Raw genomic sequence first — 27,819 nt, forward strand, 5'->3', positions numbered from 1 at the left:
CAAGGCCTATAGGTGTTAATGGCATTCCTAGGTTTCTAAGTCCCCACGCACTCCCATATGCCTCTGAGTGGATTCATACCGCATTCGGACCCATTGTCTTGCCTGTGCCGGTTAGGTGAGGCCATACTGGCCTGTTTTAGGATATCCAGGCTTATAATTTAACTAAGCTAAGTGTGTAATTTATTTATAAAAGCTTTTTAGCATGTTAATAGCATAGTGTTTTATTAAAAACATTATAAAAGGCTATAACTAGTGTGTTATAAAAAGCGTGTTGTATCTTATTTAATAGTTTAAAGTGTAAGTTGTAATCTAGCTTCTTTATAAGGTTTATATTGTGTTGTTGTTAAACTATTATGTTATATTATAAACAAGTGCATAGTTTTAATAGTGTCCTAGCAGAGTAGCTAACTCGCCTGTGTGGCTAACTTGCATGTAACTACTTTTCTATACTTTATACTTTCTACATCTAGTTGTTACGAATGAAAAGCAGCAAGCTGTGGTAACCAAGCAGAAGTCGCTGGAAGCATGCAAATGTCTGAAGGACTGGCATGAGGGGAACACGACGATGCGCGGGGCAGCTTATGTTCCAAGTCACGTGACAACAGTCGCAGCTGACGCTGGCTTGGCAACGACCAAGCGGAGGAACGAAGGGATATATAAAGGACATAGATCTCCTAGCTAGGTTGTCTCTTCGTAGTTATTCTTAAATCATATCTTGATTATCAGGTTGGAGGAACACCTCCTAATTATTGTCACTGTACGATCGTCAAGACACCGCGTCCCACTCGCACACGCTAGTGCAAAATACACAAGTCCTAACTACCTTCTTACTATCTTTCTACGAACTATCGTTCATCCCAACGAACGATACGCCTCCCCCACATTTGGTTGAAAGAAAGAGAAGTAAACGAAGACATAACACTACCCTAGTGCTACGCGAGGCCGTGTATTACGTACTAAAACATGGTACCCTTGTTAGCCGTTAACTGTACAGAGGTCGATGATAGGCCCTAGCTTACCGCCCTCTGTGAAAAGGTAACTATTGCTGCTTTTCTTGTTTATTATCCTAACGGTGTACCCTGTAGGTAAGCAGAAAGGGGATGGAATATTAGAAGTAAGGCTTTAAGTCATGCGGCCAAGGCGGGAACTTCCGACTGCGCCACGACCCAGTTCAGCTCCCGTTCCTGCCTTGTCCCTTTTCTATCTTTCTGTCAACTTCATGCTCTTAACACAAAACTGTTTTTGTTAATAGCTTTGTAGATACTCTTCCTTACCTACAGCTACTTTCCTACCTTCAGCCTTTTCATGCGTCTCCTCAAAGTGGAAGATAACGGCGAGTTCAGCCTCACTGAGTTCTTCGGCAACAACATTCCACCTTATGCTATTCTTTCGCATACTTGGGGGGCTGACCATGACGAAGTTACTTTGCAAGACTTAGTGAAAGGCACAGGGAAGACGAAACCAGCTGGCTATAGAAAGATCTTATTTTGCAGGAAACAAGCTGCTAATGACGGCCTCAAATACTTCTGGATCGATACTTGCAGCATTGATAAGTCGAGCAGCGCAGAGCTTTCAGAGGCAATCAATTCTATGTTCCGCTGGTATCACGAGGCGGCTAAATGCTACGTATACCTATCCGACGTTTCGATCGGTGACTCCGTCACAAACGACCCATTCTTGCAGCAAACATGGAAACGAGCCTTCCAACGCAGCAGATGGTTCACCCGGGGCTGGACGCTCCAAGAGTTACTCGCCCCAGCATCAGTTGAGTTCTTTTCCGCGGAGGGCAATCGACTTGGAAGCCGACTTGAACTTCTACAAGAAATTCACGACATTACAAGTATTCCCATCCAAGCACTTCAAGGAAACCCTTTATCTCAGTTTAGTGTCGATGAGCGGATGTCCTGGGCAGCCAGCCGCAAGACTAAGCGTGAAGAGGATGCGGCATACTGTCTACTAGGCATTTTCGATATCCATATGCCGCTTATTTACGGCGAAGGGCGGCAGAAGGCATTGAGTAGACTCTTGAAGGAGATTTGGGAATCCTGTAAAGATGGATCGCCGGCTCTTCCATCAATGCTTTCCACAGTACCCTACATTAGAAATCCGGACTTTGTGGATCGCCCCAATATCCTAGCTTGGATCCGTGAAAAGGGTGTAGCACCAACCGACCGCGCATCTCTCGTTAGTCGAGGCAGCTTAGGGAAGCCTACTTCTCGTATTGCCCTTGTAGGAGTAGGGGGGGTAGGGTAGGTCTCCTATACCCGGAAATTAAGCGCCAAAAATAATTCTTGTAGCAAGAGCCAAATTGCGATTGAATACGCCTACTCTATTGGCGGCCCTCCCAGTACACTTATCCTTTGGGTGTATGCGGGTAGCAGGGCTGGATTAGAGCAGAGCTACAGAGACATCGCAGACGCCAATCGTATTCCGGGCCGAGATCAGCTTGGGGGAGATATTCTCGGGTTAGTCAGGAAGTGGCTCAGAACTGAATGCCAAACGCCTTGGGTAATGATACTAGATAATGTAGATGACCGAAGCATGGCTGAGTACGTGGATAAATTCATTCCTCAAAACGGGTTTGTCCTCGTTACATCTCGAAACGAAGACGCTGCCGCTTACCTGGTGGGCGACCACACGAATATCATTACTGTAGGCCCAATGAGAAACGAAAACGCTCTAGCTCTTCTCCGAAAGAAGCTACGACGAGAGGTCGAATGGGACGACGGTAAAGCATCTGACCTCGTCAGAGCCCTTGACCATATCCCGCTGGCAGTCTCTCAGGCTGCCGCATTCCTTAACGACAAGGCTTCAAAGTACAGTCTTTCTCGATACCTTGATGAAATAAGAATAGAAGGAGAAAAGGGTGGCTTCCTTGAAAAGGCCTACAGGGATCTCTGGCGAGACTTAACAGACTTTGAGCAAGCAAACTCTGTTGTTCTGACCTGGCACAAATCTTTCCGTAGTATTCAAGCAGAAAGACCTACTGCAGCCGCATTGCTCTCGGTGCTGAGTTTCTTTGACCGACAAGAGATCCCAGAAATTCTGGTGTACATCTCCGGAGCGCGATCCCACGGGTTACTATTCTATGGCTGGTGGCTATCTAATCGAACCATTTATAAAGTTCTCATTGCTGTTGGAGGCATTATTGCAACAGCAAGTTATCTCAGTATACAGCGTTATCTTATGATATTGCTCTTAGCAATCCCCGGAACGTTCATGTAGGATCTCTTCTGTAAAATTTGCAAGTATTTTACTGACTAAACTTTTAGATTCCTCCCTAGTATATCCACCACTATACAAGTGTACGCACGGGAATCACTACAAATCCTCCGAGCATTCTTTGAGAGTTTCTATCATATAAGAAACATTAGCAGGGACGACATTGACGAAGATATATATTTGTTAAAGAAATATGCCTTTCTCTCCCAAGATGTCAAATCGAATGGCTACCGGATGCATCGCCTTGTACAGCTCTCACTACGGAAGTGGCTAGAGAGCACTAGCAGGTTTACACGGACTAAAGAGGAGAGTTTGCTGGCGATACTTGAGGCGTTGCCTACCCCAGATCAAGAAGATTGGATTAAGAGCAGAGTATTGCTTCCTCACGCCGAGGCCATCCTTAGCTTCGCCCCATTCCGAAAACCATACCTGCTACCTTACACAACCCTGTGCCACACGACAGCTTACTATGCTAGAGCATGGAAAGGACACCAAGCGCTCCAGGGAACCGTCAAAACTGCCGCTACAAGAACACAGACGTTATTTAATCCAAAAGATGTGCTTGCGCTAAATTGTGGGTTTAGCTTGTCGTGGCTATTTCTGGCTGATGGAAAATACAATGAAGCCGCAAAATGGGCTAGACAGGTCCTAGAAGGGCGTGAAATAGTCCTTGGTCCTGATAACTTGGACACACTGTCAGCTTACAGTTCTTTAGCTTTAATGCTACGGTATCAAGGAAAATATCAGGAAGCAGAGCTGATTTCGCGAAAAGCAAGAATCGGTTTCAAAACAGCGCTTGGTATCGACCATCCTAAAACTCAAAAAAGCAACAATATCCTAGCATCAATCCTCTTATTCCAAGGGAAATACAAGGAAGGCGAGAAGTTGTTTTTAGAGTTAGTAAATGCACAGAAGAGGGTGCTTGGAGAGGAGCATCCAGACACGCTGACCAGCATGGGCGACCTGGCGTTAACGTATGGCGATCAAGGCCGGTGGAAGGAAGCCGAAGAGCTGGGCGTGCAAGTGATGGACACGAGAAAGAGAGTGCTTGGGGAGGAGCATCCAGACACGCTGACCAGCATGGGCAACCTGGCGTCAACGTTTTGGGATCAAGGCCGGTGGAAGGAGGCCGAAGAGCTGGAGGTGCAAGTGATGGAGACAAGAAAGAGAGTTCTTGGGGAGGAGCATCCAGATACGCTGACCAGCATGGGCAACCTGGCGTCAACGTACAGGAGTCAAGGGCGGTGGGAGGAGGCCGAAGAGCTGGAAGTACAAGTGATGGAGACGAGAAAGAGGGTGCTTGGGGAGGAGCATCCAGATACGCTGACCAGCATGGGCAACCTGGCGTCAACGTACAGGAATCAAGGCCGGTGGAAGGAAGCTGAAGAGCTGGGCGTGCAAGTGATGCACGCAAGAAAGAGGGTGCTTGGGGAGGAGCATCCAGACACGCTGACCAGCATGGGCAACCTGGCGTCAACGTTTTGGAATCAAGGTCGGTGGAAGGAGGCCGAAGAGCTGGGGGTGCAAGTGATGGAGACGAGAAAGAGGGTGCTTGGGGAAGAGCATCCAGACACGCTGACTAGCATGGCCAACCTAGCACATACCCGGAAGTCCCAAAGCCAGAATGAAGAAGCAATCTCCTTCATGAAAAAGTGCTTTAAGCTACAGAAGCAGATTCTTGGCCCTCACCATCCTAACACAGAGTCTTCACTCGAAGCTCTAAACAGGTGGCAAGTGGACAATTTAGAGATATAAAATCTAATGCTGCTTTTAGTTGTAGAATATAAAGCTCGTGCACATGCAAAACAGGCTAAGCTAAGTAATCATGCTTGCTCGTGTTACTTGACAGTTGTGAGAGTAACTTGCCACCAGATTTTGCCACCGCAGACAGGGAGGACGGCCGATCCGCACCTCCCACAGTGTCGTGAGATGAAGAATTCTGGAGGTATTTATAAGAGGGAGTCAAATTGACCGGTAGTATGTTCGAGGTTGAGTTAGCTGAGAGCTTGATTATACCTACCTTGTACTTACCACATAGCACTGATAGCTGGTGAGCCAACCCCTCCAACTGTGTGGGTCTGCTCAGCCCCCATATAAATCCTAGAAGAGAACCGGGAGCTAAACTAGGCACAACTAGGCCATCGGTCAACTTAACTCCCTCTTATACATACCTCCAGAATTCGCCATCTCACAAATGTATCGCTAAAGTGTGTCTGCCACCCTCCCTGCTTGTGATAGCATTATCTAGTAGCATCCAAATTATTACCACCTATATTACTCTATACCCACTTTCAAATTCCAGCCATGTCTGAATGAGCACTAGTTTTAGATACTACCAAAAGACGCAGCCTCGAAGTCGGCTCTTAGGTTACTAGCTCCATGCATGTTGAAAATGGTAAGGGCACGATAAGGCTAACTCCGCTAGCAGCTGTACCCGTCATCCGCGTCTTGGTTGAGCAGGACCTCTAATGCTTTTTGCAGATCGCTCGCATTTCGTTCCCTCCAGAGGTGACCTTTGACGTGTTGCAGTCCATTACCTTGAACCAAACAACTATTATTTTACCCCACCTAATGTGACTTTTGAGTGGGGTCTGAGTTATGAGAGAAGCGATGTATTGTAGACTAAGGGTCCGAGTTGCTTTTTCATATAATAATAGTGTGGGACACCAAGCTCTGAGTTGATTGTGCACCCCATCGCAAAGCCTTCGGGATTACACCCAAGAAGCAGAAGGCTTAGAAATCTGCCCTATATATTGTAACAACTTCCTCCCTCTAGCCTTAAGCCGGCTGAACATACGATTTGGGTGGGAACGTTCGTTATGAAGGCCGCCGGGCTCGCTGTTCGGGTCGTCATCAGGGCTCATGTGGAGATGGTAGCTTACGTTCGTCGCTAGATTGAATGGTGCGGTCGGTCGCTGCGAGATTTCGTCGTTTGGAGATGATATGCGACTGGCGAGTCAGAAGGAAAACAACTTGTCTTACTTGAATAGTGCAATCGAAAGCCCGCCACTTAATGAAAAATTTCGCCTGTTTTTGACTAAGGCTATACATTGATGTACAAGTCAAGGGGAACTTCAAAGAGCAAAATGTTGCCTACTCCTTCCCCGACCTAGTCGGCCCAGGGCTTCCAACGGGCCGTACTACGGTCCGTACAAAGTGAACCGTAACGGTCACGTGTTCAGTACGAACGTACCGAGTTCGTGAGCCGTACCGTACGTTTAATGATGCCCTAGGTACGGTACGTAGTACAGATCGTATTACCCTTTTAGGAAGTTTGTATAGGGGTTCTGGAGGGGTATAAGGGCTCTGGCGAGCAGGAGGCCTACAGACGCTTAAATCTCTTTCTAAGGGTTTTAATCTATCCATCTGTCTGTTGTCTTAAAAATGCCTATTATAGACTATTTTTTATTGCAGAGTTATCTATCCACGCCTTTTATAGCCTTACAGGCCTTATCTAGTCCTATCTGCTCTTGTTACTAGGGAGAACTAGTTAATTAGACCTTAATCTTGCGTCTCTAGAGACCTATAGTCTTAGCTGTTTTAACTAGAGTACAGCGTACTTTAATTGAATTGTACTACTTGTACAGATCACGTGAGCCGTAACAGTTACGATACGTACACCTACCTCTCCTCCTCCCTGTCGTACGAACGTACACAAATCTCACCCGTACAGGCCTCAAAATCGCCCAATCGTGCAGTACTACGCCTCGTTGGAAGCCCTGCAGTCGGCCTATATACCCCAGCGGAGAAGGATTGCTTCTCGAAATTTGTCGTTGGATTTCTGTACCCTATGCTCAAGGCCATTAACCCATTCCTCGACTAGGATACTTGCCCTCGGTTTAGTGATACACAGAACCCCGACTCTACGTCGGAGGATAAATATGTACGCAAAAAAAGGCTCCAGAAATTCGTAACATTTGTCAGAACTTTGTTCGCAACAGGGCTCTTCATTGGAGCCTTGTGGGTTCTTTTGCGTGCGGGTAATCATATGCTGACGAAACTCGCAACCGTTATAGGTTTCGTAGTAGCGTTTGCTTCTTGGGTAGGATTTCTAACTACTCCACAACGGAAGGATATAATTGCAGCCACTGCGCCATATGTAGCTGTTCTAGTAGTTTGTATGAGTCAGGTAAAGTAGCACAAAAGACTTAAGAATCTGTCGTACTCATATCTTATGGCCGATACTTATTTTATTACCATATACCATTTCGGCTTCTATTCCGAGTATCGCATAACATGACAGGCCGCAATCCCACGCCTCAACCACTCCCGTTCTCTGCTTTTGGTTTACACTTGTCATGACCATATTATGGGGCAGGAAGAGCGTGGTGGTTGAGTATGGCCACAAACAGTCGCCTGTTCGAAGAATGTCCCAACCATACGCAAATGTTTGCTGCCCCTAAATTTTCCGTCCAGGAAGTCTCTTACTTCTCCATAGAAGTAATATCGCTTATAATCGTTTTAATATAAATGAATTTAGCAATTCTAGAAGCCCTGTTCGCACCAAGTCTGCGCACTGGCAGCAGGGCCTGCTATAACATTTCAAGTGTGGGAACATTTAGTCAGAAACGCGAGGAACTGCTCTGTACACGCAGTGGCCGCTTCTGTATTCATTTCCGTGCCTTTCAATTCTCTTCTCACCTGCTTGATCGTGTCCCTACGTTCTTGCCCTTCTGGAAAGATTCGATAAAGTCTTTTCACCATCTGAATGATTTGAAATCCTCTGATATCCCCGTCTCTATTGTGGCTAATTGTCCGCAATTTCCCACATTTCATGCCATAGGCGGTCATCAACATGGCTCAGGAGCCACATGCGCCCTTACGGATTCTTCACTACCTTAGCCCCTTCGCCATTGCCGTCTCCGCAACCCTCTTCTCCGCCCTGGCGGTATGTTTCGTCCCTCCGTCAAACCGTCTCATTCGCAAAAAGTCGAAACAAGCAGTGTCGAAATGGCTCGCATTGGTCTTGTGCTGCCTCTACATTGCTGAAGGGCTCCTTTGCGTTCAACGAGCATTCACAAATCCTCGGTGGTCCGCCACCCGAGACTCTATGGAACACATCGCACTCTCCACGGTCGTGTGGATAGTTGCTTTCATCATCCTCCGCGAATCGGCAACATTATACTGGCCTTCCTGCTTAGGATCGTGGGCTCTGGGTACAACCATGGAGGTCGCTATTTTTGCTCTGTTGTCCCGTTCTTGGTCAGGGCGAGACGACTTGGACATTACTCGAATGGCCCTTCATGCAACCCGAATATTTTGTTTGGTTCTCCTCTGCCTATCTGCGGTATTTTCCTGGACCAAGAGACCGAGCAATCTCGATACGGAGAGCGATCCCTTGTTGGGACCAGCTCCAACGTCGCCCTATGAGTGTGTACAATATGGAAGCATTCCATCGGACACCAAATTAAATGATGGGGTTAATGACCAAGACGATGAAGGCGAAAGCGCGAAAAATAAACTAGCTGAGCAGCAGCTCCAGCGCCTTGAAGTACTTGGCGGCTGGTGGGCTTACTTGAAGCAATTCCGTGTATTTCTTCCACACACTATCTCTCACAGTGATTCCAGGATGCAGTGTTATGCTATCGGTGTTCTGTTCTGTCTGCTCATAGAACGAGTCGCAAACGTCCTCAGTCCACATTACTTAGGTGTTATTGTCGACAAAATCAGTTCTTCTAAGGAAACCGGACAACTGCCTCTGAAAGATATCTTTTTCTTGATCTTTGTCATTAAAGTCCCTCACGAAACGATTTTTGTTCCAATTCGGGATATTCTCTCAACCCGGTTGTACTTTTGGTCATACGGAAAAGTATTGGTTTCATCATACTCCCACATGTTGGGGCTATTTTTGGAATTTCAGGAGAACAAAGACACAAGAAAAGTCTTGAAAGGGGTCGAACAGGCGCAAACTTTGAATCGTCTTGTATACCAGCTCGCTATGGACGTAATTCCAGCCATCGTCGATGTGATCGTGGCCATTGGATACCTTAGCTATATTTTCGACTTCCAACTGGGCACGATAATACTCGTCACCGGGATATGTTATGTCATTGTGACACACAAGTTCACGATTACGGGTGCGCAGAGACAACGCCCATATATTCGCACAGGACAAACCAGTAGAAAACTAATGCACGAGTATATGTCGTTTTGGCAATCGACTATATACTTCAACCAACAAGCGTATGAGAAGAGTCGTTTACAGGCAACGGCTAATTTGGAGACATACTCGATGGCCAAGTTGAACGAGCTTTCTCAGTTCAAGTACGTGGCTCAATGCGCTGTAGTGGCTCTGGGATATGTCTCTATCCTCTTACTTGGAGCGTATCAGGTCACAAGCAAAGGGCATCCAGTCGGCAATATGGCAACGCTTCTCTTCTACTGGAGTATTCTTACGCGACCAATTGCTTCTCTGGCGCAACGCTACAAGGATATGGTTGACTGGATCACCGATGGGGAAAGGCTCCTGCAACTCTGGTACAAGAGGCCTTGTATAAACGACACTCCGGATGCGCAGGCCCTCGAAGTTAATGGGGGCAAAATCGAATACAAGGACGTGAAGTTTTCCTACGACAACAATAACCAAATCGTCAATGGCATCAGCTTCACCGCAGAGGCGGGATCGACGGTTGTCATTGTTGGAGAAACTAGAAGTGGAAAATCGACAGCCTGTAACAAGCTTCTGCTTCGCCTTTATGATGTCTCCCATGGTAGCATACTCATTGACGGTCAGGATATCCGAGACATCACACAGTACAGTCTAAGAGAGGCCATCGGTATTGTCCCACAAGACCCGTCCTTCCCGAATCAAACTATTATGGACATCGTTCGGTACGCCCGCCTGGAAGCATCCGACGCAGAGGTATACGAGGCCTGCAAGGCCGCAGCAATCCACGACATGATCATGGGCTTTCCCAACCAATACCAATCAAAAGTCGGCGAACGCGGAGTAAAAGTCTCTAGTGACGGAAAGCAACGCTTAGCCATTGCCCAACTCTTTTTAAAGAACCCTAAGATTATTGTGCTCGACGAGGTTACTTCTTCAATGGACCCACCTACCGAAACCGAGACCCAGGATTCCTTCGCTCAGCTCACCTCTGGACGAACTACCCTTTTAATTGGACTTTGCCCCTCGACCGTTGTGGATGCGGACTTAATCCTTGTGCTGCACAAAGGAGAGATCGTCGAGCGAGGCACTCATAACGAACTTCTTCAAAACCGAGGGCAGTACTACCGGCTTTGGGCAAAGGAAAGTAAGAAACAATTTCTCGAAGAACTGTCCCATCGAATTTCGACCACTGAAGGTGGTAATTACGAAGGGTTCTCTACATTAGACCTCATTGATCTATCTGAAGATACCACAGACTTCTCAAGGGTGATTGAGGACCTTGATCAACTTGACGGCCAGAGCGAAAGCAAGCATATGAGAGGCTCCAATCCATCTCGCACTGGCGTTCGCAAGCGGCTCTACGACTTGAAAGGGAGATTGAGTAAGAAGGACCGGTCTGAGGCCAAAGAGGAGTTCGAAGTTGAAGATATTCCTGATGACAATTCGCCTTTTATAGAGCTCTCTCCTAGACCTACGGATTCGATTGCGCCTGTCGTTGAAAGGAGACACTCTTCAGCCTTTATGAGAAGATGCAGTTCTCGAAACCTCAGATCCAAATTTGGTATCGCTCGCCATTCATCGAGCGCGGCTCTCGCTGATGGGCAGCTAGCGTCCCGCTCAGTACCAACGCATGATGACATCCCAGCGCCTCTGAACTCTGCGGCTACATTATCGAACCACCTCCACCACGAGAGCGTCTTGTCAACTCGCGCCGAACTTCAACAATCCTCCACACGCAACGACACTCTCGGTAAACCAAACGCAAAGGACGATGAGGACCCGGATGAGGGCCCTTCGACCTATCATACTCCCGGTTCTTCGATCGGGGGCAAGGGAGATGGCGATCATTAATTACCGCAACAAATGAGGAAAACATAAGTCTACCTCAGAAATCGAAAGAGTTAGAGGGTCTCCATACCTCTCCCTCCTCTACCAACTAAAGGCGGCCGTCTTCCCGCTTTGCAAAGTCTTCAGAGTTCTTTAGCGAAGTTGGATCAAACTTTTTTGTATCGTTACTTTTCGTGGTCTGTATATACAGGCATCCAGGCGGGAAAACACGTATTATTCTTGTCTTATAAGCTAGGGATAGAGGGTTAAGTAGAGCAGCGCTGAAACAGCAAAGAAGAAAAGAAAAGCAACCCGGCCAGTACCAAGCCTCTTCATTAGCAATTCCGCCCTTTGAGTTTGACTTTGCGTACCCACTCTTCAAATTTCCAGACGATCTCTCTAGTAGCATCACATAAAACTCTTATTTCCACTAGCCGTTCCACTTCACCAATATATTACTCGCGTGTGCCTTCCTTCTCCCCCGCATATATCCGCCTTGCAGTGCCGATCGCTGTCACATAGGTCAGCTGACTCGCCGCCACATCCTTGTACACGAAGCGTAGGAATGGCCTATTTAGGATACCATCTTATATCAGCGTGGATGCCATTTGTCCCAGTATTGTGGGGACTCCTTGGCTACAGGGGAGCAGATATTGAGGCATCGGAGGTGGATAGAAAAAGATGGTACGATAGGTGGGTGGATGGTGATTGGGAGTTGCATGGTCGGTTGGACATGCGTAGAGATGGTGCCCTGTAGGATCCCATGCTTGTACCTATACCTTGAAAACTTAGAGATTTGGAAGTACCGGGGCGTTTTGGGTAGGGATATATCTCCTAGGCCAGGCCCTCTGGCTTTGGTATTCATGTCCTGTGCTGAGCTTCTTCCTGTTGTGTCAAGTCACAACTATGGACTCTTTATCCGTCAGCTCCATTTTGAAACTTCTAACGCCTTACCTGCCCGTGATAATAGTGTTCTACCTCATAATCTCCTATACAACAATATGGTGGAGACTTCGACACTTTAAGGGCCCCTGGCTTGCTAAATTCTCGTACGGGTTTATGGCAAAGGCGGTGTGGTATGGGAAGATGAATGCAGTGTATACAGAGGTGAACGAAAAATACGGTATTCTCACACACAATCCTCACTTTTGTTGTTGTTTGGAATCTAAGATTAGGATTTTAGGGTCTCTGGCACGAATTGGACCTAACGACCTCATAACCTCTGATCCCGATATCCTTCGCCATATGTCATCTGCTCGAAGTACTTACAAGCGGTCATCGTGGTACGAAGCTATGCGCCTGGACCCATATGTAGACTCGATCTTGAGTGAAATGAGCGTCCCAATCCACGACGCCCGCCGCGCAAAAATGGCATCTGCATACTCCGGCAAAGAAAACCCTAATCTCGAAGGTGACATCGACGAGCAAATCGCCTCGTTCATTGCGCTGATTCGGCGCAAGTATCTGAGCGAAGGGGCAACAATGAAGAAAATGGATATGGGTAGGAAAGCGCAATACTTCACTCTCGATGTCATCACAAAAGTGAGTTTTGGAAGAGCATTTGGGTATTTGGAGCAAGATAAGGATGTCCATGATTATGTCAAGACAACGGATGAATTGGTGCCGTGGCTGACTTTCTTCGCTGTTGTGCCGCTGGCGAATGCGATTTTGAATCGGAGCTGGGTGAAGGAGAAATTGGGACCGGGGCCGGGGGATAAGAGTGGAGTGGGGCGATTGATGGGGGTTGCCAGGGATGTGGTTCAGGAAAGGTTTGGGGAGAACAAGATTGAGAAACAGGATATGTTGGGTGCATTTGTGAGGAATGGCATCCCGCAGAGACAAATAGAGGCCGAGGTGCATTTCCAGATTATTGCGGGGAGCGATACTACGGCTACGGCCATAAGAAGTACACTCTTACACTTATTGACGTCTCCTAGGGTGCTGGCTAAGCTGCGGACGGAACTTGATACTGCGGAGCGGGAAGGTAGGATTTCGAATCCCATTACGAATGCGGAGTCAAAGGCACTGCCGTATTTGCAGGCGGTTGTTAAAGAGGGGGTGCGCATTCATCCCCCTTTCACGGGCCTTGTAATGAAGGAAGTGCCTGCTGGTGGAGACACGATCGGAAGCCAGTTCGTTCCTGGAGGAACTAGGGTCGCTCACAACCTTTGGGCTGTGCAGCGCGATCCGATTTATGGAGAGGACAGGGAGATTTTTCGCCCAGAGCGATGGATTGAGGCTGATAGCCAAAAAGGGATGCGGATGGAGCAAACGCTGGATCTGGTATTCGGGCATGGGCGCTGGGGTTGTCTTGGGAAGAACGTGGCGTGGATTGAGTTGAATAAGATTTTTGTAGAGGTAAGTTTCTTGATCGACTGTAAGTCATTGCAAACTAACGATTTATCAGTTGTTGCGGCATTTTGACTTCGAGTTTATCGACCCGAGTAAGCCGTGGAGGAGCGTGAACTTTAATCTCTTCATGCAGGACCACATGTGGCTGCGTATTACTGAACGGAAAGAGAAAAATTAAGCAAAAGATGTATTAAAATGCATTTAGGGAGCTAATGGTAGATAGCAACAGGATACCGTCCCCCTACCTGCCTTAGATATCATTGTATCCAACCAACGCCGACGCCATGCATGTTCGTGGAGTCTCTTACACCTTCAGCCACAAACTGAGCACACCCTTTGCGTACTCCACAATCTCATCCCCTCCTAGCTTGCTCTCTCCGTACAGACGGTCGACGAACGTGATTGGGACCTCAGCAACCGTGCAGCCCATAGCTTTCGCACGAACCATCATCTCCATCTGGAATGTGTAGCCCTTGCTCTCGGTGCTCCTGATGACTTTCTGAAGCACCTCCTTCTTGTATAAGCGAAAGCTACCGGTCAGATCGCTAACACCCGGCCTGAGTACAGTGTCCGCGAACAGATTAGCACCCCTAGAAACAAACTTCCTCTTTAGATCCCAGCCATATACGCCGCCATTGCCCGCGTACCGTGTACCAGTGACAATATCGTAGTTCTTGGTCTTCTGAACGCGCACCATCTCAGCGATAAATTTGGGATGGTGCGAGAAGTCTGCATCCATGATGATGACAAAATTGCCAGTGGCGAATTGCAGGCCGTGAACGTAGGCAGTGCCGAGACCAAGTTTGCCAGCGCGCGCACGGATCTGGATGCGTTGAGGGCTATAGACTTTTTGGAGCTGTGCGGCGACTTCTTGGGTTTTGTCAGGCGAGCCATCATCCACGATGATCAACTCCCAGTCGAGGTTGCTGCCATTGATTTAGTACTAGAGCTTAGGGGGGACGGAGGCTGCTGAGGGGGCACTGACTTCTCCGTGAAGGTCTTGTTCAGGAGCCATGTTATTATGGGTAGGTTTCGCCGCTCATTATAGGTAGGGAGAAGAATCGAGTACTTGTCTTTCGACTGCTTTGGTGCCATGCTGATTGCGGGGAGAGTAGATTGTGAATGAGCGACTACAATGGAGCTGTGTCGATATCGAGAAGCTGTGAAGGTGACCGTGTCCAAATCCGGCTTAGTCAGCGGGTTCGACTCCAACCTCAGCCGCTTCTATCCCTATCAACATGCCTTCTCCACAGTGGATAGCACGTAAGAGGAACCTATTCCTGGCCTTCGATGCATTTGGTACGCTTTTCACGCCCAAGGCACCCATTGAAGCTCAATATGGTGAGATTGCTAAACGTCATGGGATCGACTGTCCCAGCGAAAAGCTGTTGAAGCAGTCGTTCAAGGCGGCTTTCAAAGAAGAATCCACGAAACATCCAAACTACGGGAAAGCTTTAGATATGGGGGCAGAGACTTGGTGGGAAAATGTAGGCTCCCCTTGGGCCATCTCTCCCGATGCAGCTCACACTTAGTGCAAGGTGATCAAGAAAACCTTTCTGCCTTTTCTAAAGCAGAACCAGCAGTTACCGCAGCCACTCATATCTGACCTCTGGATGCGTTTCTCAACAAAAGAAGGGTATGTGATGTATCCGGACGTTTTGCCCTTCTTTGAGATGCTCCGACATAGCAAAGCTTTGTCGAATTCATCACATTCCTGGAGGTGGGAGAAAACAGTTGTCGGAGTCATCACCAACTCGGACGACCGAGTTCCAAGGGTTCTAGAATCTCTTGGACTCAAGATCGGTCCACGTAGAGCCGGTTCTTCTGCCTTACGGACAGAGAGAGGGAGCCTCGATCACGATATCAGTTTCGTTGTCCTTAGCTACGATGTGGGCTACGAAAAGCCGGATCCACGGATGTTCAACGCCGCCGCCGATATGCTGAGAGCGACTTTATCCGATGGCAGTGCAGATGCTAAAACTCACTCGATCGATGACTTCGATATGTTGTACGTTGGCGATTCAGTTGAGAAAGACCTTGTTGGCGCCGCACGTGCTGGGTGGGACTCTGTGTTTGTGGACAGGATAGGGGCCTATGCAAAACATCTTGAGCAGAACCAGCCCATTGGAAGTATCCATGTACGAACGATGGATTCAGAAGGGAACACTACGAGGAAGCAAATCGAGGTGATCAAAGACTTGCTTGCATTGAGCAATTGGCCGCCGTACTAAATGGACAGCGACAGAAGGTGACGACACTGAGATTTACTACAGAATAGTTCTTCAACGGCAATGCAAAGTTGATATTGTATACCAAGACTCCCGTTAATCCGCAGGCCTTCTCAGCGCGAGAATATCTGATAGCCTAACGCTACCTTTACCTCCCCACCCCGCAATACCAGGGTCGACTTCCGGGCGAACGCGAACATACCAGCTCCATGCCCGTTTATCAAGATCGCCTTTGCTGAGGATGGAAGCCCACGATTCCATCAGGAGCTCCAGGGCGCCAAGAAGCAGGCCAAGATTGCGTTCCTTCTCAGCAACTACGGCAGCATTTGATTTCTTCGGACTTGCTTTCGTAGTATCCGGCTCGGCTTTAGGCGAATCAAATGACTTCAAGAGATAGGCCCTTGCAGACTGCGCCGTGTATATTGGTAGTTGACTCGTTGATGTATGCCGTGAAACCACCGTTACTGGCCCGTTTGATTTCTTGAGAGCCTCGAGATCAACGCCCCAAAGCGCGGGAAGTTCGGCATGGGTCGGGGTTTCAGTGACAGTTTCCTGGGACACTCCCTCGTCTTCTTTCGCGTCCCAATGGTATCCCCATCTCTTCATGACCCTGATCTCGCGGCCCATGACTTTGATGACAGGTTGCCCTTCGCCCCAGCCCTCTTCTTCTGCGCTCTTTCCAGACTCTAAGCCAAGACTCACAGCCTTCGTTCTACTATTAGCACTGACAACTGCTTGGGCAAGACTCAGTCTGCTCGACAGGGGCTGTTCGGGCACAGTATATTTCAACAATGTCACCGCGAACGCTAAGACCAGTGGCGCCCGGTTTGTGTAGACAGCGGCCGTAGACAGCTTTGTTTCATCCCGGCACGCTTCGGGGAGCCCAAGAGAGTCTTCGAATTGTGCAGGACTCAACGGCTCTCCAAAAGATGGTTTGGGTTTCTTCGCAGGGGAAGTCGGAGATGCGTCACTGGTTGTCCGCTTCTTTGCCACACGTTTGGCGGCGTTTAGAACTTGCTTCGCCGCCTTCTCGTCACCGAAGATGACCCTGATACTTTCGAGCTGAGACTTCGCGATTTCGGCGGGGCTACGCGTTGTTACCAATGACGCGGCAAGCTGGGACGGGTACTCACGTGACGAGGGACGCATTCTGAAGATCTTTTACCTTGCTCATTGCCTGCCCAAGCGGCACCTTTGCCTCTTGCGATAAGAATCGTAACAGGTCCTGGATAGTCTGAGCAGACGCCATTGCACAGTGTGCTGAAAGTACAGAAAGACAGCAGTTGGCTTGCGGACTCAAATCCCCCACAGACGATCCGCGACAGGCACCAGCCCTGGAGTGCGCGCCGATGCAACGACGCACGAGCCGCACGTCCTCGGCTCGGAATCTTAACCTTGAACCTTGGACCTTGGAAAGCTCCGAAACCTCGACAAACCTTCAAAATCACCACGCAAAAATCATTCCGCGACTTTCAGCTCTCGAATAGATCTCGGCGTGATGAGCGGATTCAAAGGGTTCAAGCTAGGCCTCGCTGCCTCCAAAGTTAACACCCGCGACAAGGAAGACAAGGGCGAAGTTAGCAAGCTCCTGCTTCAAGACGAACCCGAAGACGAAATTGTCCACGTTCCTCAGGGCAGCAGGCGGAACTTCGCTGCGAAGCCCAAATCAGCCGTCAGCGGAATCGGGACACTCGACCCCGTCGCGAGGCAGCGAGCGTCAGACCAGGCAAAGGAGGAGCAGAAGCGCTCACAGCTTCTCAAGGCCTTGTTGAGCCAGCTTCCCCCGGACACAACCAACCGCACCATAGAAGCGCTCTTCTCCAAATACCCCTCTCTAAAGATAAACAAGATTGAGAACTTCAACCCGGACGTCCCTGACCGTCCACGAAGCCTACGTCCTAGGAATACGGACCGCACATGTTCGACTGTCATAGTCACATTCGATAAAACTGCGGAAAAGAGCGAGTTGGATAAGGCTATTAAGGGCCTAGATACGAGGGAGTACATGGGCGAAGGATATTGGCTCACTATCGACGAATACGTCCAAGACGGCTTGGTGCGACCTTCGAACACCGGAGATGCATTCGACGCCAAGATATTCACACAAATCGACCATGAGCGACGGAACAAGCAACTGGGAGGATATGCCCCTCCAGAAGCCCTGGGAGGACATGCCGTTCAAGCACCACAGTTTAGGGGAGAACGATGGCTTGTTAACGTCTCCCGACCAAAAGACATCCATCGGCTGAGACTGATTCACGCAACCGCTGAGAAGGTAGTTCAAGGAGGCGAGGAGCTGGAGGCGGCTCTCATGCAGGACCCTCGTACTATCCACGACCCGCGCTTTGCCTTTCTTTGGGACAACAAGCATCCGGAGCACTTGTATTACCGTTCACGCATTCGCCAGCTTCTCGACGAAGGCCCCCCTGATTCTTTTCCTATGTTCCGTAACAGCTTTGTTGAGGCAGAGACTGCAAGCTGGGAGCTCCAAGAAGATCCTCTACCCTTTGAGGCGGCTACTCAAATCACGGATCTGAAAGCGGATTATGACCAACAAGCGAGTCAGTCTATGAATCCGTTTGCTCGAGCACAGCTCGTATTCTTGTTATCCTCTCTGCCAACCTCAACCGGCCAATTTACAAAAGCGGCAGCGGCGTCAGTCACCAAGTTTGCGAATGATTACGCAGGCGAGAACCATCGTGCAGGCGATGCCATGGACGAGGTCATTGACCTGCTAGTTACCAACATCCTCCGGCCATTCTCTCTAATCGAGCGCACAGACCCAACGGAAGCTGAAGTAAGAGATGCCGCCGTGATTAGCTTCTGGGTCGCGACCGACGTCATGCTAGCCCACTATCCCGTAGAGACCCCAACCCCATGGTTGTACAAGCGCGAACTCGGCACTCAGATTGTCAGGCGAGGTGCGCTGAAGCATTTGGCGAATATTCCAAATACCTTGGCCATGGGTCGCTTGTCGGCAGAACGATACAAGTCGCAGATCAAAGGGGCCCTCGAGCTGTGGAAAGACAGTATGCTTGATGAGGAGATTCGCAAGGAGATCGAAGCGCTTTTCTTCAAGGACGATCGTGAGGAAGACAAGGATCACCAGAAGGAGGATCTTAAAGAGGGTCGTAAGGAGAATCGCAAAGAGAACCGCAAGGAGGATCATCAGGACGACGGGGTCGAGAATCGCAAGTATGAACCTGACGTGGGAGTTGCTAAGCATTTGCCTGAAGATGAAACACATGCTAACATTACAGCTCCCCCCCAATGCTCTGGAAAGTCCCTTGGTGGGGCATCCGTAGGAACGCCAGGCTCTAACAATACATCTTCTACGAATGATGCCACAGAGACAGCGGCAGCACGTGCTCGTCGAATGCGGCCCAAAGCGGAGGATCTTTTTGGTTCAGATCATGAATAGCAATGGGCTCCTGAAGCTGCGCACGGAACGTCAGGTGTGTGTCGCTGAAAGTTGCGTTTGATAACATCTACATCATCTTTATATGGCAGAGTTTTATCTAGATACGGTGACTGATTTCGAGGATATATTAGGTCTATATTTACTAGATGGTCTTTGTGCGGTAGACGGAGGAATCTTGACGAAAAGTTTTGTTTTTATCGAATAGAGGTCCTGCCAGGGGAGTTCTACCTAGGCACTGCTGGACTGAGGCGCGGTGTTCTGTCCATGTATTATAACGGGCTTCACGATACCCCCTTCAAGAGCAGAGGCTCAAACCGGGGGAGCTATATGGGGGCTCCACCATAGCGACTACTTTCTTTGGGTGTGTGACGGGCGGGTATTTACCAGGTGTAGCGAAGATTTGGATGCATATCAATGGAGGGGCTCCCTTCCATAGGAGTGCAGGCTACCTTTATCCTAATGATATATTCATGAGTACGACTAGCGGCAAAGTTTTCATGGCAAATCTCTTGAACGGATTGGAATGAAAGAGCCTGGAGTTCTGCTCACGTGGAGTCACAGATGGTCAATCTATGGGTGCATTTACTCTTGCATCCACGGCGCGGCTGTCTGGGGAAATCGGTCGAGATTTAAGCGGCTTGGGCCAATTAGATTCCGCCGTTCCAGTGAGCTTTGTCGGTGTCTGTGCCCGCTACTCCACCACCACACAAACACAACCTCCGCTGCCTGTCTGCAGTCTTGTATTTCTCGGAAATTGTTCTCAGGTTCTCGCAAGCGTTGACTTATCACGCGCCAGACGTGCCCGTCTCGTGATTGGCGTGGTACCGCGAACATCGGATTCGTCGTAGGCCATCTCCGCACCGAGCGCTCGCCGCTCTCTTCACTTCGTTCACACACTCTTGCACGCCACCTCCACCAATATTCTCCCTCCCCCCTCTCCCTGCGCCTCGACTTGCTGCGTCCCCAGACGGCCAGTAACCGTGCAGAGCAGAGGTTCTCTTGCCTGCGTGCCGAGGCCAAGCTTTCCCTCCTGCCTCCGCACACGCTCCCGCAGTCTCCACCACGCGGCTCCCTACTTTTAGATCGCCTGGCCGTCAGAATGCCTTGCTTCCACGGCCTCGCGGTCAGCATTCACACGCCCTCAGGCCCGCTGCCCGAGTACTCCATTCAGAAGCAGTCAAAATTCCATAGGATCACGTCGTACATTCCCGTCCCGCCGGCGAAGATACCCGTGGGCTCCACCAAGCCAGAGCAGTCGACCTTCGCGATATCGATCACCCTCCTCACCCCCGGCCTTCATGTCCCGTACTCGACCCCCAAGCCCACCCCAGACGACCCTCACCCGCGAGCAAAAATTGTTGGCGGCCTCTCAAGCTTTGGGAGCACCCCAAGCAAGAACAGCGCGGTTATCGGCCCATACAAGCCGCTAACTTCGTCGCCCAACGAAACAATTGCAGCCTACATATACTTCGATGGCAGAGGCAAAGAGGAAGTGGCAACACTACTCCGGCGCGGTGAAGAGACGTGGGTGAATTCACGATGGGTCAGCGTCCCCCAGTCAGAAGGGGGTGGCCTTGCAGAGCGCGAGTTTCTCTTTCGAGAAGTCGGTCTGGAGCGGTGGCTGAATGGCCTGGATCTTGAGGGTAAAGACATTGCGGCGCGAATTGAGCGTAGGAAGCAGCGCTTGGAAAAGAAGCGTAGAAAGCGCCGCGAGGCAGCAGGCAGCGATGACGACGATGATACTAAGCCCCATTCTACGAGAAACGGCGTCTTGCGGTATGGCGATGACAAGAACGCGCCTGTCGAGTCACTCTCTGGGAACGAAGATTTCTTCACATCTGACTCTGATTCTGAAGATGAGCCGCCGATGCCTGAGGCTGCGGGGCAGATTAAGGTAGCTCTATTCCGTGTGCTTGCTTCTGGAGAGATCAAGCGCGGAGAGTACTCTCCGCAGTTTGACGCGCATGACGACGACGAGAATTCTACCCAAAATGGTGGTGACGGAGGTGAAGACATTGACCATACGACGAGCTTTGCGAAACCGAAGACGCTTGATCCTAAGTCTATTAGCACTCAGACTGTGACCGGCATTGATCCACCAGACAAACCATATGCGGTGTTCACGTTTCTGTATCGTGGAGAGCGTAAGTACAGTTAATTCTACGGAGAACGTATGTATGTTGACAAGGCAGGCCAACTCCGCAAGATGGGCATTCTATCACCCGAGAAAGTTCAGCAAGCGTCTCCCGTGGCTACACGGCGGAAATCTTCGGGCCTGAATTTCGGCGATCTCAAGCCATTGAATGCTTCTACAGGCGTCAAGAACTTTGCGGGCTACCGAGACCCCTCCCAACAATCTCCTCGATCAAGGAAGAAAGATCTGGATGGCATTGACAGTGATGCGGATGACGAAGACGAGGTCAAGGCTGAGGATACCGAAGATGACAAAGACGATGGTAAGGGATTGCTATCACCAGAGGACGCCCTGAGGCAAGGCGAGCTTGCCGAAGGAGTGCGCAAGATTAAAGTAAGTACTCCGCCAATCTACAATTTAATGCATGTTGTTAACCTTCATAATAGCTCAAACGCCAGCACTCCGCCGAGCCTCTCCACCGACTGGCGGCGTCTCCCGTTGCGCGTGGTACATCCGGCAGTCCCACCTCTGATACACCAGCCTTGACCGCAGAGCCAAGCACTGTCGAGTTGAAGATGACCGCGAACCCAGCACTCTCACCGGAGCTCAACGAAGGTACCGTCGGCAGCCCGTTCAAGAAGCAGCGTGCGAGTTTGCCCGGCTTTGACGACAGCGTCCGCAAGAGCTTGGGTGCTGCACTTCTCGGCGTTGCCAAGGAGAAGAAGAACTCGACCGGCAGCATCCCATCTGTCTCATTGGAGGGTCAGATGGATGAGGATGATGAATTGTGACTCCATGAGGTTAACCTTCAAAGATGCTTGGGCTGAAACTTTTTCCAATTCCATTGTCGAGCTACCCCGATTTCATGGACCTTCGGATCCGGACAAAACGCGGTTGTTTTAGCCCGTCTCTCGTCTTGCTCTAGTTCCGATGACTCTTGCTCAAAGAGAAAGCGCCTTTTTCCAAGTTCGAGTCTATAACCTGGGATTGTTGCGTCACGTACGTCTCCATTTCCCAGCCCCGGAGATTCGGCGTTTTTTGGGCTCGCATAGACTTTGCCTAGTACTACAACTGGCTGGAGCAGAAGCTGCGTTTGGGCTGGACGTTGTCCGTCAATCAAGTAAGTCAAGTAAGCTTCAAGATATATTCCCCCATTCCCTACTTCTCCCCTGTTCTGTCCTCTTCTGTCCTGGTTCCCTGGTTGCCTGCTGCAACCTTTGGCTTGTTCTTTGGTACGTACCTCCCCTGCTGGTACTGTCTTATTCTGGCCTGGTCTTCGATTCTCGAGTTGCTGGGAAAGTGAATGCATGGAAACCAGCTAGGGAGGGAGGGGGAGAACTCGCTGGCTCGGATCGAGTTGGATAGATCGGCTGACTGGAGTCTTTGTCACAATTACACTGGGGATTTGGGATTGGTGGCTAGCCTCAATTAGGATGGATCATTTGCTCGACTACTACAACTTCATTTCTTTGTTTTTGATTTACGCTGGTATGCATGGCATGGCATGGAGATGGTCAGACCATTCTTAGTGGATTGAGGGGGGAATGGATGGATGGGTGGATAGAGGGGGTGCATGCTTAGTGAGTAACGCTGGTTGCATAGGTACTATCAGGTGATGGGTAGCAAGACGTATGTGTGCCTGCCTTCAGTTCTGGACGTTGGATTGCTGTGATGCGGGTGATGATATTCAACAGGCGTTGTGGTTCGTCAAGACAACGCCGATGCCGTTTTGAGCCAGATCTACACTAAAGGGGATATATTCCCCGGTTCTTAGAGCTTAAACTCTGCGTTCCCAATTTCCCACCCCACCGTCCCGTCTCCCTTCCTGCCCGCCATTTTCTCCGCCAACGCAACTTTCTTGTCCCGATTCTTCTCCGTACATAATTCGTAGATAGTGGAAAGATTAAAGATCATAGAGTGGAACGGCGGACTTGTATCAGTGAGCTCTGTAAGTAGTTTCCTGGCTTCGGATATCCGGCCCGTGTACAACAAACTCACAGCCAGATTTTGCGAAATCATTGCGTCATCTGGGTGTTGTTCGTGCAGCGCTTGCCAGCAATTGACCGCTTCGGGGTATTCGGAGTCGGCGATGTGGATCAGGGCCTGAAGGGAGGAGTCGAGGAGCGAGGAGGAGATAGATGTGGCGGCTAAGAGACAGCGGCGCGCGGCTCGTACGTCTCCAACGCGGAGCCAAACTAGGGCTTCCATTATCAGGACTTCTCGTGCTTCCTGCGAGTCTGTTTTGCCGTCCGCGGTAGCCAGGGTCCCTAGATGCCGACCCGCACCTTCCAGTTCCCCCATTTCTACAAGCACGTTGGCGACGCGGATTCCGCAGTCGCGCAGGCGCGCTTTCCAGAGCGTTTTCTCGGCAACAGAGTCAGCCTTGGAGATATTTTCCCGACATTCCCGTGCGAGCTCGTAGTACCCCATTATCCCTTTCCGCCATTCTCCGTAGCCGAGTGCGGCGAGCCGGACGGTCAGAAGGCGTAGGTCCCAGGGCACGAGGTGGGCGTCTGTAAGTGGGTGGCGGTAGAATCCGCTGTTGAGGTCGCCGAGGATTTTAGATTCTTGGGCTGCGAGGGCATGCTCGGAGATGAGACAGAGGCAGGCTAGGCGTATGTGTAGGAGGTGGAATAGGGCATCGAAGTCTGTAGGGGAGGCTGATGCTACGAGGGCGCGGGCGGCAGCTATGGCAGCAAGACGGTAGTGGCCGGATTCGAGGAGGGAGGGGATCGGGGTGTTTATGGAGGGGAGAGTTGGAGGGTTTAGAAAGGGGGGTGGGATGGTGGTTGCGGGGAGGACGTGGTAGGCGGACGGGTCTTGCAGGAAGGAGAATTCCTTGGGCGGCATGTCTTGAAGCGTGCCTGACCCATCTTGTGGCGAGAGGGGGGAGGCAGCGGAAGTGGCATCGGAGAGGGATGGGGAGAGCACTCGTTGTGAGGCTGTTCGAGGAATGTCGATGTGTGTGTGGTCAGCTAAAGGACTATACTGCCTGTAAGTATGGGGACCGCGTACGGCGTGTATGCATAGCGGCTGAATGGAAGAAGAGGCCTTACTCGTCAATGTCCGCTTCAAGAGGGCCTTTAGTTGATCTGCGAGGGACAGCGACTGTAGAGGCGTTTCAGTAAGCAGGCACGATGGGACAGAAGACACGGCTTGTGTGAGGCCAGTTACCTCGTCGTCGCTCATCACCGCTTGCAACGCGGACATGAGTCCGGGCTCGATTGGGCCGCGGCTGCGATGGCGGATTCATGGTGTCGTGAAGTGTCGGGGAGCAGTTCGTGTCAGCGTGGCCGACATCGGGACTGCGACGGAGGGGCGTAAGGCGGCGATGTGGAGAGGCGTGCATATAGCCAACCCGATCCCTGTGGTGCCAGTGCCGCTTTGTCAGTTTCGGCGAGAAGGCGTCGATAATTTGCCTCTCGGTGTGGAGGGCATCCATTGACTCAACTCGAAAGCAATCAAAATCTCCCTCACCCCCCGCCCGCGGAGTGTGCCCGCCTTTTACTCACTCACTCACTCACTCACCCCCCCCCTCCTCCCCTCCATCCCACGCTCTGCCTCCCACGAATTGTGTCTTCAGTCCATAAGGACTCGCCTAGCCCACACAATGCAGGCCTCGAGACAGAAGGCCTTCTGTGCCGCCGTGAAAGGCACACGATCCTTTTCCTCCACGCCCACCAGACCCGCCGTCTCACCGTACAGGAGAGCTGCACAAGCAGCCACCGCGAAGGCCGTCACAAACCCCGTCAAGAGGCCTCAGTCGACGTCCACTGCAGCTGCAGTGCCCACAGAGCAAGATGCGCGCCCTAGACCCTCACCCGCTTTCAATCGCGAGGACTGGAAGGATCTGCAGCCATTGCGGCCATACAAGCAGCCCGAGATGGACCACTCCTTCGTAGGAATGAAGGGCGGAGAGATTTTCCACGAGATGATGCTCCGCCAGGGCGTGAAACACATTTGTATGGCACTCCCCGCGTCTCTCGCCAGCTTTTCGAAATTTTCAACTCGCTGACATGTATGACTCAGTTGGCTATCCGGGGGGCGCCATTCTCCCCGTTTTCGACGCCATATATAGTTCGAAACACTTCGATTTTATCCTCCCGCGACATGAGCAGGGGGCCGGCCACATGGCCGAGGGTTACGCCCGCGCTTGTGGCCGCCCTGGCGTCGTCCTCGTTACGTCCGGCCCCGGCGCCACCAATGTCGTCACCCCCATGCAAGATGCTTTAATGGACGGCACGCCGATGGTTGTGTTCTGCGGGCAGGTACCAACGAATCTCATCGGCTCGGATGCATTCCAGGAGGCCGACACCATTGGCATCACGCGAGCATGCACAAAGTGGAATGTCATGGTCAAGGACATTGCTGAGCTGCCGAGGCGGATAAACGAGGCCTTCGAGATCGCAACGACTGGGCGGCCCGGACCGGTGCTTGTGGATCTGCCAAAGGATGTCACTGGAGGTGTTCTGCAACGCCCCATCCCCATGACCAGCACTCTTCCCATGCACCCCAGCGCGGCAACCCTCGCTGCGAAGGAGCTGAGCAAGAAACAGCTAGACACCTCTATCCGACGATCGGCCGACCTCATCAACATTGCAAAGAAGCCCGTTATCTATGCTGGTCAGGGCATGGTCAGCGTGCCTGAGGGGCCTAAACTTCTCAGGGAGCTGGCCGACAAAGCCAACATCCCCGTGACAACCACCCTCCAGGGACTAGGAGCCTACGACGAGCTAGACGACAAGTCTCTGCACATGCTCGGCATGCACGGCTCCGCCTACGCTAACATGGCCATGCAGGAGGCCGACCTCATCATCGCCCTCGGTGCCCGCTTCGACGACCGCATCACCGCCAACGTGGAGAAGTTTGCGCCAACGGCGAAGGCGGCCGCAAGCGAAGGCCGAGGTGGTATCATCCACTTCGAGATCATGCCCAAGAACATCAACAAGGTCGTGCAAGCAACGGAAGCCGTCGAGGGAGATGTTGTAACCAACCTCGCCCAACTCCTCCCTCTCATCAAGGAAGTCAAGGAACGGCCCGAATGGTTCGCGCAGATCAAAGACTGGAAGCAACGTTTCCCCTGGGCCTACGATCGAGAAAGCTCCAGCGGCCTCATCCAACCCCAAAGGATCATGGAGACGCTCTCCGAGCTCACTGCTCACCGCAAGGAGGAAACCATCATCACCACGGGCGTCGGTCAGCACCAAATGTGGGCCGCGCAACACTTCCGCTGGCGATATCCCCGCACGATGATCACGTCCGGCGGTCTCGGCACCATGGGCTACGGGCTCCCTGCCGCCATCGGCGCAAAGGTCGCGCGACCAGAGTGTCTGGTCATCGACATCGACGGCGACTCCTCTTTCAGTATGACCCTAACCGAACTCTCAACCGCCGCGGAATTCAACATTGGCATGAAAGTCATCATCCTTAACAACGAGGAACAAGGCATGGTGACGCAATGGCAAACCCTGTTCTACGAAGACCGCTTCGCACATACTCATCAGCGGAACGCGGATTTCGTGAAACTGGGAAATGCGATGGGCGTACAGGCGGATCGGGTGAGTAAGCCTGAGGAGCTTGAGGACAAGCTGAAGTGGTTGCTCGCAACGGATGGACCCGCGCTGTTAGAAGTGGTGACAGATCAGAAGGTGTCGGTTTTGCCGATGGTGCCGTCAGGTTGTGGGCTGCATGAGTTTCTTGTTTATGATGAAGGTATGTTGGTGTCTCATTTCAGGTCAAACAAAGCTCAACGAAAGACTGCAAATAAAAAAGGGTCGTGCTAACGCTTGTTACAGGAGAATCAAAGAAAAGGAGAGCCCAGACTAGAGCGAGGACTGGCCGCTAATCTCACCATATCTGTCCCTTGCACAAATCCTTAATATTGGGACACATTTTATTCCCTTGTACATTGTTCTTTCAATCTAGTCGACTGGCGTCGGCGTTGGGTGAGAATGAATCCTTTGTGGAATTCAAAAGCTTATTCCACCACGATTGCTAATTTTTGGGGCACACAAAAAAGTCGCGGCTTTGGTTTTGCTCTTTTGATTGTGTAGCATGCATGCATGTCTGAATGAGGTTCTCGCATTGTTTGGCGGGACGGAGGCAATACCTGTACATGATGGATGACGGATGAGGTTCGAGTGTGCTAAAGTCATACAGCACTGTGGGTCTAGACGAAAAGTATGAAGGTGTTTCATCTAGCCACTTTGAGGATGCTTTTGTTATTTGTGCATTTCTGTGGACTGCCAGTTCCTTCATGCTGAACTGAGTTCCTGAGTCTTAATCTCTTTGTGTGTCGTCACTCAAACCCGATATCTACCAGAGATGGGCAAAAGGTATGGGCAGAGGACACATCATCTCATTGAAAGGCAATTCAAGGCCCTTTTACCCCCTTGTGCATTGCAATAAGAAAACCCTTCGATAGACCATCTACCCCATTTCCGCACCTAGATGACAACGACATTTACGAACACACAAACACATAAGAACAGCCTTAATCAGAGACCAAAAAGCACCAGGATCTTCC

The 27,819-nt window shown here is 50.6% G+C and overlaps 10 protein-coding genes across 10 annotated transcripts; 7 read left to right on the forward strand and 3 right to left on the reverse strand.

Moving 5' to 3' along the window:
* Positions 1 to 1,977: 1,977 nt before the first annotated feature.
* Positions 1,978 to 4,977, forward strand: BDR25DRAFT_296320 (TPR-like protein; the record flags this gene model as incomplete). The annotated part of the gene is made up of 4 exons (XM_033688913.1): positions 1,978 to 2,155; positions 2,195 to 2,249; positions 2,298 to 3,077; positions 3,351 to 4,977. 4 exons carry the CDS (start codon positions 1,978 to 1,980, stop codon positions 4,975 to 4,977), a joined length of 2,640 nt encoding a protein of 879 aa, XP_033541583.1.
* A 3,040-nt stretch (positions 4,978 to 8,017) lies between these two features.
* On the forward strand, positions 8,018 to 10,495 carry BDR25DRAFT_241597 (uncharacterized protein; the record flags this gene model as incomplete). Its single annotated transcript, XM_033685752.1, has 1 exon — positions 8,018 to 10,495. A coding segment is annotated over one exon (2,478 nt), but the record flags the coding sequence as incomplete, so codon positions are not given.
* A 1,569-nt stretch (positions 10,496 to 12,064) lies between these two features.
* On the forward strand, positions 12,065 to 13,751 carry BDR25DRAFT_380608 (cytochrome P450; the record flags this gene model as incomplete). Its single annotated transcript, XM_033697669.1, has 3 exons — positions 12,065 to 12,281; positions 12,342 to 13,516; positions 13,566 to 13,751. 3 exons carry the CDS (start codon positions 12,065 to 12,067, stop codon positions 13,686 to 13,688), a joined length of 1,515 nt encoding a protein of 504 aa, XP_033541585.1. The 3' UTR covers positions 13,689 to 13,751.
* On the reverse strand, positions 13,719 to 14,639 carry BDR25DRAFT_296322 (nucleotide-diphospho-sugar transferase). Its single transcript, XM_033688914.1, has 2 exons — positions 14,496 to 14,639; positions 13,719 to 14,436 (listed from the first exon to the last, which is right to left on the reverse strand). Exons 1-2 carry the CDS (start codon positions 14,603 to 14,605, stop codon positions 13,815 to 13,817), a joined length of 732 nt encoding a protein of 243 aa, XP_033541586.1. The 5' UTR covers positions 14,606 to 14,639; the 3' UTR covers positions 13,719 to 13,814.
* A 109-nt stretch (positions 14,640 to 14,748) lies between these two features.
* On the forward strand, positions 14,749 to 15,761 carry BDR25DRAFT_296325 (HAD-like protein; the record flags this gene model as incomplete). Its single annotated transcript, XM_033688915.1, has 2 exons — positions 14,749 to 14,997; positions 15,049 to 15,761. 2 exons carry the CDS (start codon positions 14,749 to 14,751, stop codon positions 15,739 to 15,741), a joined length of 942 nt encoding a protein of 313 aa, XP_033541587.1. The 3' UTR covers positions 15,742 to 15,761.
* Positions 15,762 to 15,834: 73 nt separating this feature from the next.
* BDR25DRAFT_346540 (uncharacterized protein) lies at positions 15,835 to 16,996 on the reverse strand (the record flags this gene model as incomplete). The annotated part of the gene is made up of 2 exons (XM_033694152.1): positions 16,872 to 16,996; positions 15,835 to 16,825 (listed from the first exon to the last, which is right to left on the reverse strand). Exons 1-2 carry the CDS (start codon positions 16,985 to 16,987, stop codon positions 15,835 to 15,837), a joined length of 1,107 nt encoding a protein of 368 aa, XP_033541588.1. The 5' UTR covers positions 16,988 to 16,996.
* A 179-nt stretch (positions 16,997 to 17,175) lies between these two features.
* On the forward strand, positions 17,176 to 19,564 carry BDR25DRAFT_307067 (uncharacterized protein). Its single transcript, XM_033690774.1, has one exon. The coding sequence runs from the start codon at positions 17,237 to 17,239 to the stop codon at positions 19,157 to 19,159; it is 1,923 nt and encodes a 640-aa protein (XP_033541589.1). The 5' UTR covers positions 17,176 to 17,236; the 3' UTR covers positions 19,160 to 19,564.
* Positions 19,565 to 20,258: 694 nt separating this feature from the next.
* BDR25DRAFT_241810 (uncharacterized protein) lies at positions 20,259 to 22,084 on the forward strand (the record flags this gene model as incomplete). The annotated part of the gene is made up of 3 exons (XM_033685763.1): positions 20,259 to 21,303; positions 21,352 to 21,686; positions 21,740 to 22,084. The coding sequence occupies 3 exons, from the start codon at positions 20,259 to 20,261 to the stop codon at positions 22,082 to 22,084; spliced, it is 1,725 nt and encodes a 574-aa protein (XP_033541590.1).
* Positions 22,085 to 23,003: 919 nt separating this feature from the next.
* Positions 23,004 to 24,552, reverse strand: BDR25DRAFT_307069 (uncharacterized protein). The gene is made up of 3 exons (XM_033690775.1): positions 24,468 to 24,552; positions 24,350 to 24,401; positions 23,004 to 24,276 (listed from the first exon to the last, which is right to left on the reverse strand). The coding sequence occupies exons 1-3, from the start codon at positions 24,544 to 24,546 to the stop codon at positions 23,064 to 23,066; spliced, it is 1,344 nt and encodes a 447-aa protein (XP_033541591.1). The 5' UTR covers positions 24,547 to 24,552; the 3' UTR covers positions 23,004 to 23,063.
* Positions 24,553 to 24,759: 207 nt separating this feature from the next.
* Positions 24,760 to 27,511, forward strand: BDR25DRAFT_296337 (acetolactate synthase). Its single transcript, XM_033688916.1, has 3 exons — positions 24,760 to 25,255; positions 25,323 to 27,005; positions 27,089 to 27,511. The coding sequence occupies exons 1-3, from the start codon at positions 24,904 to 24,906 to the stop codon at positions 27,136 to 27,138; spliced, it is 2,085 nt and encodes a 694-aa protein (XP_033541592.1). The 5' UTR covers positions 24,760 to 24,903; the 3' UTR covers positions 27,139 to 27,511.
* Positions 27,512 to 27,819: the final 308 nt, after the last annotated feature.

Source organism: Lindgomyces ingoldianus (assembly GCF_010093535.1).
Source record: "Lindgomyces ingoldianus strain ATCC 200398 unplaced genomic scaffold BDR25scaffold_43, whole genome shotgun sequence".
NCBI lineage: Eukaryota > Fungi > Ascomycota > Dothideomycetes > Pleosporales > Lindgomycetaceae > Lindgomyces > Lindgomyces ingoldianus.

What these genes read in the sequence shown, in the direction of transcription:
- BDR25DRAFT_296322 (XM_033688914.1), bottom strand. Translation starts at nt 14,605, where the DNA reads ATGGCACCAAAGCAGTCGAAAGACAAGTACTCGATTCTTCTCCCTACC. An exon ending in AACAAGACCTTCACGGAGAA is followed by an intron (nt 14,437 to 14,495) that starts GTCAGTGCCCCC and finishes AATCAATGGCAG; the next exon opens with CAACCTCGACTGGGAGTTGA.
- BDR25DRAFT_307067 (XM_033690774.1), top strand. Translation starts at nt 17,237, where the DNA reads ATGAGCGGATTCAAAGGGTTCAAGCTAGGCCTCGCTGCCTCCAAAGTT.
- BDR25DRAFT_307069 (XM_033690775.1), bottom strand. Translation starts at nt 24,546, where the DNA reads ATGAATCCGCCATCGCAGCCGCGGCCCAATCGAGCCCGGACTCATGTC. An exon ending in CGGTGATGAGCGACGACGAG is followed by an intron (nt 24,402 to 24,467) that starts GTAACTGGCCTC and finishes ACGCCTCTACAG; the next exon opens with TCGCTGTCCCTCGCAGATCA. An exon ending in CTTGAAGCGGACATTGACGA is followed by an intron (nt 24,277 to 24,349) that starts GTAAGGCCTCTT and finishes CAGGCAGTATAG; the next exon opens with TCCTTTAGCTGACCACACAC.
- BDR25DRAFT_296337 (XM_033688916.1), top strand. Translation starts at nt 24,904, where the DNA reads ATGCAGGCCTCGAGACAGAAGGCCTTCTGTGCCGCCGTGAAAGGCACA. An exon ending in CCAGGGCGTGAAACACATTT is followed by an intron (nt 25,256 to 25,322) that starts GTATGGCACTCC and finishes TGTATGACTCAG; the next exon opens with TTGGCTATCCGGGGGGCGCC. An exon ending in GTTTCTTGTTTATGATGAAG is followed by an intron (nt 27,006 to 27,088) that starts GTATGTTGGTGT and finishes CGCTTGTTACAG; the next exon opens with GAGAATCAAAGAAAAGGAGA.